This window comes from Corythoichthys intestinalis, chromosome 12 (genome assembly GCF_030265065.1).
Source record: "Corythoichthys intestinalis isolate RoL2023-P3 chromosome 12, ASM3026506v1, whole genome shotgun sequence".
Lineage (NCBI taxonomy): Eukaryota > Metazoa > Chordata > Actinopteri > Syngnathiformes > Syngnathidae > Corythoichthys > Corythoichthys intestinalis.
Window position 1 is genome coordinate 54,268,822 of NC_080406.1, and position 18,497 is coordinate 54,287,318.

The 18,497-nt window shown below is 39.3% G+C and overlaps 1 protein-coding gene across 3 annotated transcripts in view; it reads right to left on the reverse strand.

Moving 5' to 3' along the window:
• Positions 1 to 17,790, reverse strand: part of rbm44 (RNA binding motif protein 44) — a 45,344-nt gene extending 27,554 nt beyond the window's left edge. For all 3 annotated transcript variants that reach the window (XM_057852990.1, XM_057852988.1, XM_057852989.1), the window contains exons 1-3: positions 17,632 to 17,790; positions 13,913 to 14,017; positions 2,974 to 3,094 (exon numbers count right to left, since the gene is read on the reverse strand). In XM_057852990.1, the coding sequence (XP_057708973.1) occupies positions 2,974 to 3,094; positions 13,913 to 13,956 (165 nt within the window). In that variant the 5' untranslated portion in view covers positions 13,957 to 14,017; positions 17,632 to 17,790. The remainder of the gene's footprint in view (positions 1 to 2,973; positions 3,095 to 13,912; positions 14,018 to 17,631) is intronic.
• Between the last annotated feature and the right edge of the window lie 707 nt (positions 17,791 to 18,497).

Sequence of the window (18,497 nt, forward strand, 5' to 3'; positions counted from 1 at the left end):
CCCTGCTGTCTGGACTAGCTAAACACTCTCTGTGTGTGCATGCTTTCTCCACCCCATCTGAGAGGGTGTTCTCCACTGCTGGAGGCACCATAAGTCCATAAAGATCATGTATCCTACCTGAAAAAGCAGACATGCTTATTTTTCTGCAAAAGAATTGTTAATTTTGCACATTTGCATTACACACTGTTTTGTTGTATTTGACAGTATTTATCTTTTTTTATTATTATTTTTAGTGCTATCAGCTCATATGTCCTTTTAAAAAGGAGGATTTTTTAATTTCTATTAGAAAAATGTTTCAGTAAAATGTTACACATTCTTGTGTATTTGCCACAGTTAAATATTGCCACAGTTAACCGAGGCTCTGGGCCTCTTTTGACTTCGTTGTGAGTTTGTAAGGTTGTGACTTCTGATTAAACAAAGTGGATGCCAATCCAAATGTTTGTTCTTCTTTTTCCCCAAATTAGAATCGATAAGAGAATCGATAAAGAATCAAATCGTTAAGCAATATCGATAATGGAATCGGAATCGTAAAAATCATATCTATTCCCATCCCTAGTTATCACGATTATTGATGCATCATACATTACTGATTAATAAAGTAGCCAAACAAATTAATATCCATTATTTATTTAAAATATCCTATATCCTAATCATTCAACGGGAACGATGGAAAGATGCCCATACAACAAAAAGCTGCCTTCAAACTGTTTTTTTTTTTTTTTCCCCAAGAAAGTGCAAAAACACGATTTAAAAAGGAAGTACTTATTTCTCAACATGTCTATACAACAAGAAGGTGCAAAAACCTTAGCTGTTTCAAAGGCAGAACTTATTTCTGTACACAATACAATAAAATTTACACTGGTGGAATGAGTTCCACATTTTCTGGAAACAAAGTGTCTTTAAAAATAAGACTTCTTTTAACCAATATACTTTGTAATCACAGATTTCTGTACTATTTCATATTTCTTGTAGTTTTACCGCTGTACTTAATCCTGGTTTTAAACGTTCTGCATCTGGAGTAACTTTTGTACACCACTGAACAACGCGCTAATTAGCATAGCACTCGGCGCTAACAAGTAACATCTTAAAAACAAATGGTAAATGGCAAATGGTTTTATACTTATACAGCGCTTTTCCACCTTTCAAGGCGCTCAAAGCGCTTTACACTACATCGCCATCTACCTACTGGTGACGCAGCACCAGGAGCAATGTGGGGTTCAGTATCTTGCTCAACAACAATAAAGACAACAATAAAGGCTAAACAGTGCAAGAGGGTTCGTGTACTCACCTCTGATAGACGGACACGGGACTTAGCAAAACACGAGGAATTTTTTTCCAATTAACACGACTGAACCTACTGCTGGACAACTGAAAGACAAGGAGCAACGAACTATCTCTCTTCACCTCTCGCTCTAAAAATTAACTTCCGCACAGAAGTGCAACCCTGCCTGTCTCATACACAAATTTATTTTCCATTCTTTTGAAAAGGAGTAAATCTCTCGCTCAGTAACCGGCAGCATCTATCATAACGTTGTGCGTGCGTCCGTTAAAGGTGTCCGGGCGGCAGACGTGTCTTGAATTTCGTTCTGCTACGAGTGGCTGTCATAAAATTATCGTTTTTGAACCTATTAATCGTAATCGAATCGTCACGTGTCAAATCGCAATGCATAATCCATTTTTTCACTTAGTAGCCATAGCCACATATTATTCTGGGGCACTTGAAAAATCTGTCAAAAATCGCAAATGGCAAGAAATGTGTTAACGTATGTTTAATATTGACACACTCAATATTATATTATCAACTTACTAATCATAAATGGGTGTTCTCTCACTAAATTAAGTTGTGACAACTTTGTGACGTTATCGTCAGGCAGCATATTCTTGCATTGTCAATCATGTTTCAGCTCAGTGCACAGCGCTCCTGATAATAGTGGGTGTGAAAGATGAACGAAGAGGCTGGGTACCAGAGGTGGGTAGAGTAGCCCAAAATTTTACTCAAGTAAGAGTAGCGTTATTTTAATATAATATTACGTACTTAAGTAAAAGTATTCGTCCCAAAAAATTACTCAAGTACAAAAAGTATTTGTCGAAAAGAATACTCAAGTAATGCGTAACATTGTGAGTAACTGCTTAAAATGTCTGCTTTTTAAAAAATACAGTGGTACCCCTGAGGCATGGGCTGATAACCGGTTTCAAATTATACCGTGGTACGAAAACGTCACGGTTTCAAAACCGTAAAAAAATTCTGTAATACCGTCCTTAAGGTATTAGCTATTTTTTTATGTATTATAAATGCAAGGAGATATCGCTCGCTTGCAGCTGCAAGGCTCAACCCTCCCCCACCGGTTGTTGCTCAGTGTCAGTGAGTCCGCTGTGCTACACGGTGGCTAGAGGAGGTGAAGCTCATGAAATTTTCTCCACCCATTGAAGAAAACTAAATCGCTGGTATGGGAATACTTGGTCGACAGAAAAGTTACAGATGGTCACGGCTTAGAAGAGGTGGGCCAACCGACATGTAAAACATGTCTGTAGAGGGCTGCCGAGGAGACAATACCTCCAGTATGATCTCACATTTATACAAAATTAAATGTTCATTAACACTATCATGAATACCTACGAGTGTTAACTCCAGCGTGTTTAGTGTGTCTAATGGTGGTAAAACATGTGTTTTTATTCCCTCTGGCAACTGCGTTGAGTAAGAGAGTGTGTGTAAAATGTAAACATGATACAAGTCATACACACGTGCTTTTTATGGAAACGGAGAAATTGTAACACGTTATTACATATTCCTGCATATTTAGGCAGTGTCATGTCACACAGTACACAATTTCCAATTCTAGCATCTGCAGAAGGATTTAACTTCCAAATGTGATTGCAATCAAATAAAAACACTTGGATAACACACTTCAACCAAAGACACACTATCTAAATCTGAAATTAATGGAAATGGAGTAAAGTGCCTCTTTAACTGACCTGAACAACATAGTCCAGATCCGACATGAGGAGCTCAGTATCCACATTCTTGTTGGCCTTCATTAGTTCTTCAGTTTGGGTGAAGACTGACGAGTGTTGGATGAACGATGTGCCCAACGTGCTGTGAGAAGAAACACAAGGTACTGTGGAGGTGGTGCTACATACAGTGCTGAACTTCGGCTGTTCTCTGGTGGTGTTGCTGCTGGTTTACATCTGCTTATCTTTAACAGCAACGATTATGCTACTGTCTTCCTTAATGATGTTAGCGTCTCCAGTGTCGCTAGTCATATTTTCATGCTCCACGAAGATCTTCATTTCATTTTCCTCAGCGGAAATCCCTTTTTTTTTTTTGTTAGCGACAATTGGCAGAAGAATGTCATTAAGACATTTAATTTCATCTCCTGTCAAGCTGCGCATCTTGGACTGGGTCTCCATGTCGACTTCCTGACATTCAGACCTGAAGCGTAGGACAATGTGGAAGGTATGAAACCAAAAATTAATCGACGACAATATGTTCCTACGAAATTGTTGCGCCAACCACATTTGTACCTCAAGATATGAAATTAATTAGTTCAAGAGTAGCTTTCATATCATGACTTTTTCATAAGAGTGGTGCCTCAAGATACAAAATTAATTCATTCCGAAGTGGCTTCCTTATAGTGAATTTTTCGGATGATGAATCGCGTTTTACATGTGCATTGCCTAATTTGTTCCAAGCTATTCTAAAACACCACATTAAATGTGCTGTCGTGTCCTCTGACGGCCTGTCTTTATTTGTAATGCTTAGTCGTCACTAAGTAGCGCTTAAGTGTAACTAGTTTATTTGGTAAAATGTGTCAATAGCGAGTTTTACATTAATGAGACATCAAGCCAATGAGTGCGTTTTGTCCCTCGACTGACGCCGTAGCTCCCTGTTTTTTTTGTTTTTTTTTTATCCTGGGTCTATTGCGATTCACGTTCATTTGAGTGTTGTCTTCACAAGACTCCTGAAAATGGCTCCCAGCATCATAGTTTGTGTATTGTGACTAAATATTGCCATCCAGAGTATTTGATGAGCTAAAGGAGTTGCTAAAATGTTTGAATATAGTTTGACCAAAGTCTGAGTATGTTTTATGTCTATTTTGCACATCTATTTTGATTGTGAATGCTAGTTCTCTTTGCATTGTTGTGTTAACTGTGTGAGAATAGTGCCTCAGTAATACAGATTGAATCACTTTTCTTCTTGGTGACATTTTTTAAAGGTATGAGTATGAGTTTTGTAGTATTTTCACTGTATAATACTTATGTGTGTTGTGAAAGAGTTGGCACAGCTTATGCCAATAAACGGCGCGGTCCGAGCTACGAATCAATGCCTGTGTTCACTCTCCTTTTTCTTTCCCAATGTGGATTAAAGAAACTACAGCGTCAGTCAAAGGAAAAAACACACTCATTGGCTTGATCCCTAATTAATGTAAAACTCGCCATTGACCCCCTGTGCCGTATTTAAATCAATACCTTGTATAAGACACTTTTTTTTAAGAGTGACAGGTGGAATTCTGGCAGCGTGGCCCTGTGACGTCACTGCCCTGCGACGTCAAAAACAGTGGCGACCAACTAGTTTAAAAATTTTACAAATTGTAGAAAAACGAAAACATCAAGAGGTGTTTCAATATTAAATTATATAACTTTTACCAACATTTATCTTTTAAACTACAAGTCTTTTTATCAATGGATCCCTTTAAACATCTGTAAAATATATGTGATCCAATTTGGCCACGACCTGATGATGTCATAAACAGCTAATTAGATGAATTAGTACTCCCATCACAGACTTTGGGTCAAACTGATGATTTATCTCGAACCATTTACAGCAGGGGTGTCAAACCGGTCCTCAAAGGGCCGCAGTTGGTGCAGGATCTCTGTCCTGTCTTGTTCAGCTGCTTGACACGGAGAACGGGAATCTGAGTGTCCTATTAGTCTGAGCAGTTTTAATGTACCACATGGGAGTATGCTATACTCCAATTGCGATTACTGATTGTATTTCGTTTATTAGGAGAAAGCAGCGAGCAGGAAGGGGTTATGGGGGACACAAAGGAAAATTGAAAAAGAGAGAGACACGAGAAGAACAAACAAATGGAAATACATTCAACGCTTACACTAAAAGCAGAGTTATGCTTCTGCTGCAGACCTACGCCGTCAAAGCAGACTCAATTTACGACCCTCCCCTGTAGCCTGACGTACACCTCATCAGAATCCTGACTGGGCATCACGTCAACGCGTGGTGACGTCACACAAATGGACTATGATTGGTCCGCTCAGACTGTTGTTTCCGGTTTGATGTACAGTGGGGCAAATAAGTATTTAGTCTACCACTAACTGTGCAAGTTCTCCCACTTGAAAATATTAGAGAGGCCTGTAATTTTCAACATGGGTAAACCTCAACCATGAGAGACAGAATGTGGAAAAAAACCTAGAAAATCACATTGTTTGATTTTTAAAGAATTTATTTGCAAATCCTTGTGGAATGTAAGTATTTGGTTAATACCAAAAGTTCATCTCAATACTTTGTTATGTACCCTTTGTTGGCAATAACGGAGGCCAAACGTTTTCTGTAACTCTTCACAAGCTTTTTACACACTGTTGCTGGTGTTTTGACCCATTCCTCCATGCAGATCTCCTCCAGAGCAGTGATGTTTTGGGGCTGTCTTTGGGCAACATGGACTTTCAACTCCCTCCACAGATTTTCTATGGGGTTGAGATCTGGAGACTGGCTAGGCCACTCCAGGACCTTAAAATGCTTCTTACGAAGCCAATCCTTTGTTGCCCTGGCTGTGTTTGGGATCATTGTCATGCTGAAAGACCCAGCCACGTCTCATCTTTGAGTCCCTGGCGGCGCATTGTGTTACTGATAGTAGCCTTTGTTACTGTGGTCCCAGCTCTCTGTAGGTCATTCATTAGGTCCCCTTGTGTGGTTCTGGGATTTTTGCTCACCGGTCTTGTTATCATTTTGAGGCCACGGGGTGAAATCTTGCATGGAGCCCCAGATCGAGGGAGATTATTAGTGGTCTTGTATGTCTTCTATTTTCTAATAATTGCTCCCACAGTTGATTTCTTTACACCAAGCGTTTTACCTAGTGCAGATTCAGTCTTCCCAGCCTGGTGCAGGTCTACAATTTTGTCTCTGGTGTCCTTCGACAACTCTTTGGTCTTGGCCATAGTGGAGTTTGGAGTGTGACTGACTGATTTTGTGGACAGGTGTCTTTTATACCGATAATGAGTTAAAACAGGTGCCATTAATACAGGTAACGAGTGGAGCCTCGTTACACCTCGTTAGAAGAAGTTAGACCTCTTTGAGAGCCAGAAATCTTGCTTGTTTGTAGGTGAAATACTTATTTTCCACTCTAACTTGGAAATAAATTCTTTAAAAATCAAACAATGTGATATATTGTTTTTTTTTCCACATTCTGTTTCTCATGGTTGAGGTTTACCCATGTTGACAATTACAGGCCTTTCTAATCTTTTCAAGTAGGAGAACCTCCACAATTAGTGGTTGACTAAATACTTATTTGCCCGACTGTATGATCGACATTTGTTGTTCAATGTTGATGAGTTGAAGATCCACATTCAAGTAAGGCTGCAGCTATCGAATATTTTAGTAATCGAGTAATCGGATTAAAAAAAAAAAAAAAAAAAAAAAAAAAAAAAAAACATTTCAGGGAAAGAGCAATTATAAATATACATGAAAAAACAAGACATTTCATCTAATATTGAACCATTTTCAGTCAATGAATGTCTTTATTTTCGATGTATATTGTTGAAAACAGCCAACAATTGCATCATGTGTTTCATTTGAATTTCCATTTGTGTCAAGCTATTTTTAAGTTCTAGTTAAGTTTTAAGCTAGTCTAAACTGTCCTGAAAAAAGTCCTGATAGGAGTTTTTGCATTGTGAAAAATAAATGCATGATACCTGCTGTATTGAAGCACAGGAGGGACCAGTGCTACTTGGTGTTTTATCCAGCAATGACTACTGAGCCAAAATTGACAGTTAGCATTATTAAGTTTTTATTTTACACTCTCATCACTCTACAGCGCTATGTTTTTACAAATTAAATAAAGCCTGTATGTAAGACACTTTAGCCACGCATCGACAGTGGTCATAACTAATAGAAACCTAGCCCTCCGCATGGCTAACATTACGTGAGGGAGTGACAGTAACGTTAATCTTATTTATTAGCGCTGAGAAGTCTACTGCTTTAAGATGGAGGCTGTTTACTAACGCCGCCGAGTCAGTCATTTTGCATCTAGCTCTATATACATGTGATGTCTATGAGACGCATCAGACAGTACCTGCTACCACCGTAGCATCATGCGGGCGTAGTTTTTAGCAACGTTGGTGTAGTTTGTAGAAGCTGTCAGCTGCAGTAATAGGCTGTATTGGCTGAGCGAAAATTGTGTTGGTTCGTTCCACTAAAGTGGATCTACATAACCTCTGCATTGTAATTTACATACGTTGCTAATTAGTGCCAAAAAAAAAGTTCTACTCACGGTTTCCAGTCATTTTTTAGTAATTAACGTTTTTTTCCCCCGTGGCGCAGTGATATTGATACGGCGGAGTCGTATCGTCAGTGTGTGAAGCCATTTTAGGTCACGTGCACCAATAGGAGACGAGGATTGTTGCTATGGGTTTGGAAAACAAACAACATGGCGGCGACCGTGTCAAACTACGACACGAGCGAAGATGATAAAAAAGATAAGAAAACCGCATTCGAAATTTAGTCAAAAGGCATCGAAACGATGCTATATGCATCTCTCAACTGTCCAAGGGCGAAAAAGGGCAGGAATTTGGAAAAAACGTGCAGTGCCGCGTGGTTGCGTCAGACAATGGCTTTCTCCCCAGGCTCCGTCGAAGGATATTGCTGAAAACGCGTCGACTGGGATTTTTAACGACATTCACTACAGGTAAGCCACACGCACGCCTTTGCTACAAGGTTAATTGTTATTAACCTATGCTCACAAAAATCTTATTTAAACTAGTGTTGTAACGATGCCATTTTTTAGCCCAGATATCAATACAACTTTGTTATAAAATGTATGTACAGTGTATAGAAAGTGAATCCAGTAGAAGTTTTTATTGCATACCTGTTATGGGTGACAATGGTTAAATAAACCTTTTGGCTCAAGAACATCAAGCTGTAGTCAATAAAAGCCCTGATACTGACGTGGCAGTGATTGCTGTAAGTCTGCAGATAGATTTACAGTGTAAATTGCATTTTTTCACAGGAGGAGGCAACAGAACGAGGACTGACGTCTCTGAGGTCTCTGCAGCTCCTGGCACTAGTGTGTGTTTAGCACTCATTGGCATCCATACATTCACAGGTTGTGACTCTGCTTGTGCCTTTCATGGGGGGGGGGGGATTCTTTTGCACGTCATAAAAAAAGAGTACCTGACTGGGTTTGCAAAGCTGGGCAGCAGTTTTAAACTTGACCTACAAACATTTAACACGTTGTGGAAATACGTGTGCCACCTGTTTGGCCAGTTATATGCCAAAAATGATGCCAAATGCAGATCTTTCTGTATGGCCTCGTCAGTCTTGCCAGAACATTCTATTCCCCCAAAAACTGATGCTCTGTACCAACATTGCAGGACAGCAAACTATCAATCAGCAATTATGAAACATTGTCTGACAGGTAAAATGTGTGCCCCTTCACCCATTGGGAACGGGTGGGACATTGAGGATGGGCAGTTGGCAGTGACATGGATGACTAAAAATCCTGCCACTGATACTGTTTTGCAAGTAGTCAACTGTAGTGGAAAGGCAACCAATTGTGACACGGGAAGATGTTCCTATATGTCTGCAAAACTTTCTTGTACTGATTTATATCGGTGCCAAGCATGCGAGAATGTTTCCAAAGAAACAGAAGACACTTGGATGGGCTGATGACTTTGATGAAAGCGATTTTGAGGAGTAATGTTGTCATGTACAGTTTTACTATTTTTTATTTCTATATATATATATATTAAATTTGTTTTTCAATATTTATATGTGTATTTTTATAGTATGAGACACTTCCATGTTTAAATAAATGTTGTGTACCAACAGTACCATACTTGAATGATTCCAACCTTTTGTGTACATACAGTGTGATTAAAAAAGGCTGTGCCAAAATCATAATGCCATGTCAAAAACAAAAAACATTTAAAAAAAAAAAAAAAAAAAACTACCTTGGACAAATGTAGGAAGTAACTATGTTCAATTTCATGTTTTCATAGTATTCAAATATGGCCATCACCAGCAGAATGGACAACATCCAAGTTGACATGAGAATTCCTCCCTCTCGCATTGATATAGTCTGTTATTCGATCTTTCATGTCATCAATATTTGCTGGAAGTGGTGGAACATACACTTAGTGTATAACATACGTTATGTGCCATAAAGATGGATAATGAACTTTGTCTTTAACATACCAACACGTCCAGCAAGTACTGATGATGTGAAATATCGAACAACAGTTGCAATCAAGACAATAACTGCGACATGCACAAGTTTGAGAGGAATTCTCATCGTGGCTTGATTTTGTCCGTGCTGCTGGGTGTGCTCACATTTGAGCACTTGTGAAACATGAAATAAAACTTGGAAGTTATCTTCAACACGTGTCCATCACTTCTTTTGTGATGTCTTTTATTTTTAAAGTATCACCTTATGATTTTGGCACATTATTTTTTGATCACCCTATAATTTTTTATCTTATTCCATTTTTGCCATGATTCACATTTAAGAGGGTGTGGTAGCAATTCGGTTGATTTTCAGCCATTTATGATCATGGTGTGCATTTTTTATTTTATATATTTCATTGCATAGTAGGTTGTGATATTTTTAATATATGATACATAAGCCTTTAGCTTAATTCAATATATATTTCATTGTGCTGGGTGCAAATCATTAATGTTGAAGTGTTTCCTTCAAGAAATTAGCTACATTTGCATTTGATTTGATTTGATTTCATTTCATTTACATGAATTCACCTATGTGTATACTAAGGCACCAATACTTGTTTCAAATGTTTGGTAGATGTGTTTATGACATTTGATAAAGATTTTGTGTTGCCAGAATTAATATAACACTTAAAACAAGCAAAAACAGCAACACTAGATCTGTATTTTTCACATCAAGATACATTTCTGGCTGGTGACTAAGTTAGAAGGGTATTGGCTTAGAAAAAATGCATTGAACGCATAGATCCAGCGTAGTGGAATGAAATCCATTGTCTAAGCACTTTTTCCATGGTCCCAATAAAGCCATATTTCCACAAGCTTGTCCATTCGCAGCAGATCCTGGTCAACTCTAATCTTTTAATGGACGATGGTCCCACAGAAGAAGTTGTAGCTGTCAGTGAAGGGTGTTTCAGTTCTGAAAAACACGCACACACACATAAACCATGTGTGAACTGTTTCATCCATATCATATTTACATAATCTTCCAATCCAAATTATCTAGGCTTGTCTATTCTGCCATTTTTTCCTGAATAATATTATCAAATAGGTTTTTGGAACTACAGTTAAACTAAATACTATGAAAAACCTATGTTATCTGTCAATCTAAACTTTTTGCTCAAAGTTAACAATCTAACATCATAATAATGACCGCTACAGCCCAGAACTCACATTGCAAGTCTTAACTTCATATGTGATCTGACCAGAAGCCCCCCAACTCCCATAGTTATTCACAACAAAAGGCGTGTGTGTGGCTTACCTGGAGTCAATGTCGTTAAAAATCCCAGTCGACGCATTTTCAGCAGGATCCTTCGACGGAGCCTGGAGAGAAAGCCATTGTCTGACGTAGCCACGAAGGCTTAGCAAGTTGCATGCCGTTTCGGCCAAATTCCTGCCCTTTTTCGCCCATGGACAGATGAGGGATGCATATAGCATCGTTTCCATGCCTTTTGACTACATTTCGAATGCGGTTTTCTTATCTTTTGTTCATCTTCGCTCGTGTCGTAGCTTGACACGGTCGCCGCCATGTTGTTTGTTTTCCAAACCCATAGCAACAATCCTCGTCTCCTATTGGTGCACGTGACCTAAAATGGCTTCACACACTGACGATACGACTCCGCCGTATCAATATCACTGCGCCACGGGGGGAAAAAAAGACCGACACAAAAACGCTAATTACTAAAAAATGACTGGAAACCGTGAGTAGAACTTTTTTTTTGGTACTAGTTAGCATTGTATGTATATTATAATGCAGCGGTCATGTAGATCCATTTCAGTGGAACGAAATCTATTTTCTAAGCACTTTTTCCATGGTGCCAATACAGCCTATAAGGTTTTTTTTTTTTTTTTTTTTTTTTTTTTTTTAATGACTTCTTCCTCTACGCACGTGACATCAGCGTGTTGTCCCGCATTAAAAGTAGTCCCGGCAAAACATGATGCTTAGAGCTGGCAAAAGTAAACAATTCCTCGAGGTGAATAAAATTATTCGGATCAGTTTTTAAACTTGAGTTACTCAAGTTGCTCGAGTATTCGTTTCAGCTCTACTTTCAAGCGTTCCATCTCCGTTTGCATTTTTGTGTAAACGGAATAAAACTAGAGGAAGTCAACAAGAGTCCCCTCAAACCATACAAACACAACGCCATACCCATCTGGCTGGGCGGTGAATTACAGAACTGTTGCAGAACTATCGAATGCTCATTGACGCCGTAGTCGCTACGCCGTCACCGCAACGCCGAAGCATAACTCAGGCTTAACTATGAATATAGTAGTTAGCTAATTGTATTTCCGGTTGACACCCATGTGGGGGGCCTGATGACCGAGGAGAAAAAATACGGGGTAAGGGCGTCAGAATGAGATGTGATTAGGTGGGGTGGTGTGTACACAAATCAGCAATGTGAAGTGTACAACCAAGTATTATGTGAATAACTTCTAAGTGTGGTGATGTTGACATCCTATGCAGCCTGATCACTAATCCTGGCATCAATAGTTTTTCGACTTGTGTCTAATTGCACCTAGTCATGTGTGAATCCCGTCAGACATGTGATAGTCCTGCAGACAAGGGGAAATTCTGCGTGGGGACAACCCCAGTGCCATGACCCCCCCCAGCCAACTGGGGGATAAGCCAGCACAGCCCATCCCTCCTCCAATAGCTCAGGCCGTCATCCCCCCAGGATTCAGGGTGGTCACTTGGATGATCCACACACCCGTTAACTGGCCTTCAGGGAAGGGATGAGGGGACGCGCCACCGCCCCCCACGCCCGCCCTCACCACCGCCAACCTACCCGGCCTACTAGACACCGCCGCAACCCCTCCAACCAACACGGCACACCGCGGGCCCCAAACGGCCTCCTAGGCCTGGGGCAGGACAGGGTCCGCACCCGGAGCGCGCGACTACCTGCCAACCCACCGGCACTCAGCCAGCGACCTACGCCGGAGCCCGAGGAGGACACCGGGGCAGAAAAGAGAGGGGAAGGTGGAAGCAAGAGAGCGCCGAGAAGCCGCCGCAACCGCCAGCCTAGGCAAAAAGGAGGCTTCGTCCCGGGAGCCAGGCCATAGAGAAACAGTGCGGGACCCACCATATTTACCGGAAAATCTGTTTACATATGGCGGCCGCCACATTGACTAACAGACTAACATCATACTTTGACATATTAACGTAAAATAAATGCTAACTGCACGTTTTTTTTTTGCTTTTAACCCAGAATCGAGACTGTTTTACGTCCATATCTATAAATAATTCGGGTATTTAAGCATTTATTCACAAGCATTTTCAACAGAAAAAGCTCTCTGTCTGTGATTCCACTCGTCAGCTTTGAAGGCCACGCCAACAATGCAGGCCCCCTATTAATCGGCCCCACGCCCCGTCAATATCATTATGAACATCCTCAGTGTACGATGCAATTAGGAGTGCGAACCTCTTGGTACCTCATGTTTCCATACGATACAAAGCTCACGATAACGATGACCTGACGATATGGCGATACAACGATTATCGATACATTGGTCAGGAAATCAAACTGGAATGAGCTTATCAATAGTAGACGTCCAATCCATTTGAACTGGGAGGGTGGCAGCGAATGAACATTCGTTCTCTCGCTGCCATCCCTCCCACGTTAAACTGATTGAACGTCTATGGCCGGTAGAGGCAGCCAATGCCAGGCAATGAGGTAATTTTGGGCCATTTAAGGTCTGGCTCTCAAAGGTTAAGGACTGCTGATTTTCAGTTACTTCCTATTGATTTTGAGGCATTTTATGGGTCTCTTCCTGTTCATTTTGAGTTACAGAACAAGAAGTGACCTGGGAATCACCCAAATGAATAGGCAGTGACTCAAACTCAACAGAAAATCACCTGTAAATGCCCTAAAATGAACAGCAAGTGGCCTGTATATGCCCTGAAAATCGGACAGAATGACTTTGAATGCTCTGGTTTCGAATGAACGAACGTTCCCAGTCTAAATGGATTGGGCGTCGAGCACCGTCAATGCAGCCTTAGAGTTAACTGAGACACTATAATGGTGGAAGATTTTGGTAGCAACTTGTTGGTTCATTTTTATTTTTTTTTTAGACATTGACACCTTTTTAAAACAATATCTCGATTCTTGGCAGGAGCATATCGATAACCTTTTGGGATACAAAGTATCACAATATATCACCATTTTGACATTTTGTCACACCCCTAGATGCAATAATATCAAGGGGGAGCAGGCCTGGGACTGTACGGCCCTGTTCCGACTCTCCACAAAGACATGAATGAGCATGTATGTCAGTTGATTGAAGTCAGGTACTACTTGTTTTAGCAGAAACCTCATTGGTTAAACTGTCTATGCTGGATCTGTTGGAACAAAAACCAGGACCTACTGCGGCCCTTTGTGGAATCGGTTTGTTGACACCCCTAATTTATAGGCTACAATGTTTCGAGATAAAGTTGATTAATGCATTCAAAAAAAAAATAAAAAATAGACTTACCTTGTGTCAGCCATTTGAAATAAGGTGGCAAACTCATGCACCATTTGTTTAACCTGGGGTCAGTTGAAGTAATGTCAGGTTCAGCCGCCACAAAAATATAGAGCTCTAAATGAAACCAAAAATATATACATATTGATTAGGGCATTGTAATATTAGCAATAATGTCAATACAGTATTCATAAATTTCCAAAAGGAACGTTTAGGTCACTTCTGAAGCTACATGGTCAACAATGAGAACTGCCCTTTGGTCAGGTTCTACAGTGATAAATCACAAATGCTCATTAAGTAAATTCAATGCTCGGCCAATAATTTCATATTTTACAATTTTTACTTTTATAGTGTCAAATTCAATGAGGGACTTAAGTCCATTTTGCAGTAAATGGGGTGCTTGAGATAATAATTTCCAAGTTATGACGTGACTCGCAGCCGCCTATTTACTTCAAAATGGACCTGAAGGGGTGCCATTTGTTTGTGCTACATTTGCGCTAGTTGTTGAGACACCCTGTGTTATTAAGAGAGTTGGTATGCTTCGTCAGCCCCAATGGAGTGGTTGCGATTGATGTCATCACTTGAAATTAATATCTCAATATCTACGTATAAAACGATACCATCACAAACCAAATTTTTTACAGCACAAACATAGCATAAACAAATGGCCCATTTTGGCTCCATTTTGCAATAAATGGGGGGGATGCGAGACGTCATCACTCGAAATTAATATCTCAAAACGATAACAGAAATAATCATTTTTACAGCACAAATAACACAATTTTTAATCAAAATGGGGAGTTAGTTGACCTCATATTGACTTATAAAAGAATTGTAAATATCTTATAAACGATAGCAGCACAAATGAAACTTTTTACAGCATCGATGTAGCACAAACAATTGACATCATTTTTATATATGCAGGTGATTCTACCGCTATAATTTATCTAAAAATACGAAACTCCACTCAAATTGTCCTTACTTATCTTTCAACTTTAAATATTAGATTTGATTTAAAATTAAAATATGATATTAAGCATTAAATGTGCATGTCCCAACAATTACATACCACATAGCCACCATTAAGGCATACTTATTGAGTTTCAAAATTGATTTTATTACAGCCCCATTATTTGAAAAAAGTACTAACACAAGTGTTCACTTGTGATTTTTTTATTAAAAAAAAAATGTGTTAAAGAGGAGTTGTTTTCTTTGCTCCAAAAAATCAAGCAGCCATTCCCTTCAATATTCTAACTAGAGATGTCCAGATCCGATATTTGGATCGGATCGAACGCCGATATGGGCAAACAATGCGCATCGGTATCGGATCGGAACACGGAAAAATTTCGATCCAGACTTCCGATCCAGTTTTTTAAAGTCCGGTCCGGGTTTTCCAGCACACCGATTTACATAATCCATTCCAGTTTTTGCTTTGGTTTGCTTAAAATACGGTCCGCATTTTACGGCACACCTTCAACACACTACATTTACATTACCGTCTCCCAATTTACCGAGAGACTTAATCGGTAAAAATGTCAACTGTGTGGGATCATTTCACCTTAAAGGACGACATAGACGAAGAGGCAGAGTACAACATATGCCACAATAAAGTCAAGCGTAGTGGTAAAGCAGTAAGAAGATTTAATACAACCAACCTAATCAAGCATTTAGCGAAATACCACCACAAACAATATGAGGAGTATGTTGAGAAAACCGAAGACAAAAAGAAAGGTACTACGCAACTAACACTGGCAGAAACACTTGCTATGCGTGACAAACTGGCACTCGACAGTCCCAAAGCCCAGGGAATAACAAGAGTCATTGCCGAAGAATTCATTCTGGATGACGAGCCATTATCTCACGTGAGTAAAGACGCACCAGCCAACACTTACAACCACGGTACAACATGCCCAGCCGTCATTACATCCTTGAGCAATTCGGCCGTGGAAGATTCGCGAACGATTCACAAACATCCAAATTCCAATTATTGAAATATGTCAAGTAAAGCGGAACTAATACACAGCGCGGTCTTCGGGACGCAATGAGAAACTGACCGCACTGCGTCCCGAAAGTAAACATAATGCTTGTCATAGACCCAGGTAATGCCAATGCTCAACTCATGCCGCTGGATAAAAAACACAAGAATACCTGAGTGCTACTGACAGCCGCTACAAACTACGTCAACGTCGTTTTACTGGAGATAATAGATATCACATGTATATAGAACTAGATACAACACGACACACTCGACTGCGTTAGCAACATTGAAGTATTGAAAACCAGATGCGTTAGTAAACAGCCGCCATCTTAAAGCAGAAGACTTCCCTAGTAGGCTGTTGTGAACCTTCCAAGCGAACCTAATTAACTTTTTATCTAAAATACTCCTAAATCGGCAAAATCTTGACTTGAATCTATCTTCAAAACAGTTTTAAAACTTTCACATGTCAAAAGTAGACAGAAGGGAAATTATGGAATAACGGGAGGAATTTTAACAACTTTAACAGTTGATTCGCAAAATTAAATGAATTGAATGTAGTTTAAAGCTGCTGATACAGAATGGGGACTTGAGTATTTTATTTACTGTTTTAAAATGTTAACTTGATACTGAAATAGACGTTTATTTAAACGTGAGAAGGTTTTTATACCATTTTTGCAACTAATGCACGAAACATTAAAAGCATCTAATAGCTTGGCGGATTTATGGGATTTTCCACTGAGGTTGTTGGTGTGTTTTGCTTAAGACAGTTTACAATATTATTTGCAAGTTTTACTGACTGACTGTGCCATTTCTGTTTGTTATTTATAATGTTTTGTGTTTGTCACTGAATAAACAGGTCAGTTTCTTGCTACCAACCGTTGTGTGTTATTCAAACTCACCTAATTCAGCTGGCTAGATGTTATCAAGAGAACTAAAACCTTTTTCAACATGAGTCTGACAACCACGTAAGGAGGCTAAATAACTTTAAACTTTAACAAATGTTCAGATAGGTCGGTATCGGCCAGTATCGGATCGAAAGTGCACAACAATATCGGTATCGGATCGGATCGGAAGTGCAAAAACCTGGATCGGGACATCCCTAATTCTAACTCATTTCAACTTTCATTAATGATGAAAATTCAACATGAAACATTATGTGCTGAAAATTTGGGTGGACAAAATTAAAAACTGAGTGAGATATAGCCTAAAACATTCAGAATCCACAATCACTTATCCTTATTTAGATCACAAAAAGCAACTGGCTTTATCATGTGTCAATTGGACAATTTCTACTGAAATTTTCCCCCGATAACTTTTGTTCCACTTCGAATTTTTGATTGATATTAAAATGGACATTACTGTTATTCTTGTGAGCATTGTCAAATTGTGAGAAAGGTTACTTTTACATTTTTGTACAAGTGCCTAATAAATTGGAGGTACAGTTGAGTAACCCACGTGAGTGAGAGTGAAGGGTATCATTGAACGGACAGCACAGCCAAACTAGTCGAAATGGTCCATCGTTCATTTCGAGGGATTTATTTGAACTCTTTCCGTAAAATGGCCACGATGTCAGAAAAAAAGAAGTCAGGAAAATACGTTAGTAACCCAACCTTGATTTGGTTTATTCAAAACCAACCTCAAGTGCGAACTAGTTAGCAGTTAGCTACGCCAGTAGACCAGTAGAACATGACCATAAAAAAAAAAAAGAGTAGAACGATAATACTCGAGGCTGATGTCCTATCTTTGTACCGACCGTGTCAATATATTGTTGATAACAGGTCGAATAAGCAGCTAGGTTGTTTGCAGAAGCTACACTGCCGATGAAAATACGTGTACAGTGCAGCTAATCCAACTCCAAATATGAGACAGGTGTTTACTGTTTGGGCCTCATATGCTGCCTTCAAGTGGTGTTGCAGTTATGGGAAATAATACTACTTGCCAAGTCGAAAATTGGAGGTGAATGCCCCTTCAAATACTATTTTTCACTTGGAGAACATTGTCGTTGCCAGATATATTTCACTGGAATAAATTTCACCGAAAAAAGAGGAGTTTTAAGGCTTCATAGCATAATCTACCGGATGCGCCTATTTAATATGGTCATCTTACTCTATTTACACATAGCTGCAAACGGCTCCTAAAAATGGTAATTTATGCACGTATCTTTGGCTATGATAGGCATTTGAGTTGACATTTCCGCGAAGCACTCTCGGCAGATATGCTGCGTTCATGATATGTTTTAAAGTCGTAATCCAAACTGAGTGACTGGCGCTTTTTAAAAAAAATTTTTTTTTTTTTAATACACACCCTGTAATAGATAATCATTTTTTTCCCCGATTACTCCAACAACACATGAATGCAGCATCAATATTACGGTGCGTGTGTGTGTATGGAGGTAGATTTGTGTCTTTATTATTAAATCAAGAAAGTTGCTTCATGAAAAAAAAGTCGCTTCAATCAAAATATATATTTTCAATTAAAAAAAACATGTGTTTGAATGCAAAAATAAATTTGAAACAAAAAACATTTGAAAACTATTTTTCTTTGATTTTTTTTTCTTTTGATTAAAAAAAATAAATGTTTTGTATGGAGTCACAGGAGTGCCAAAATTAAAAATAAATA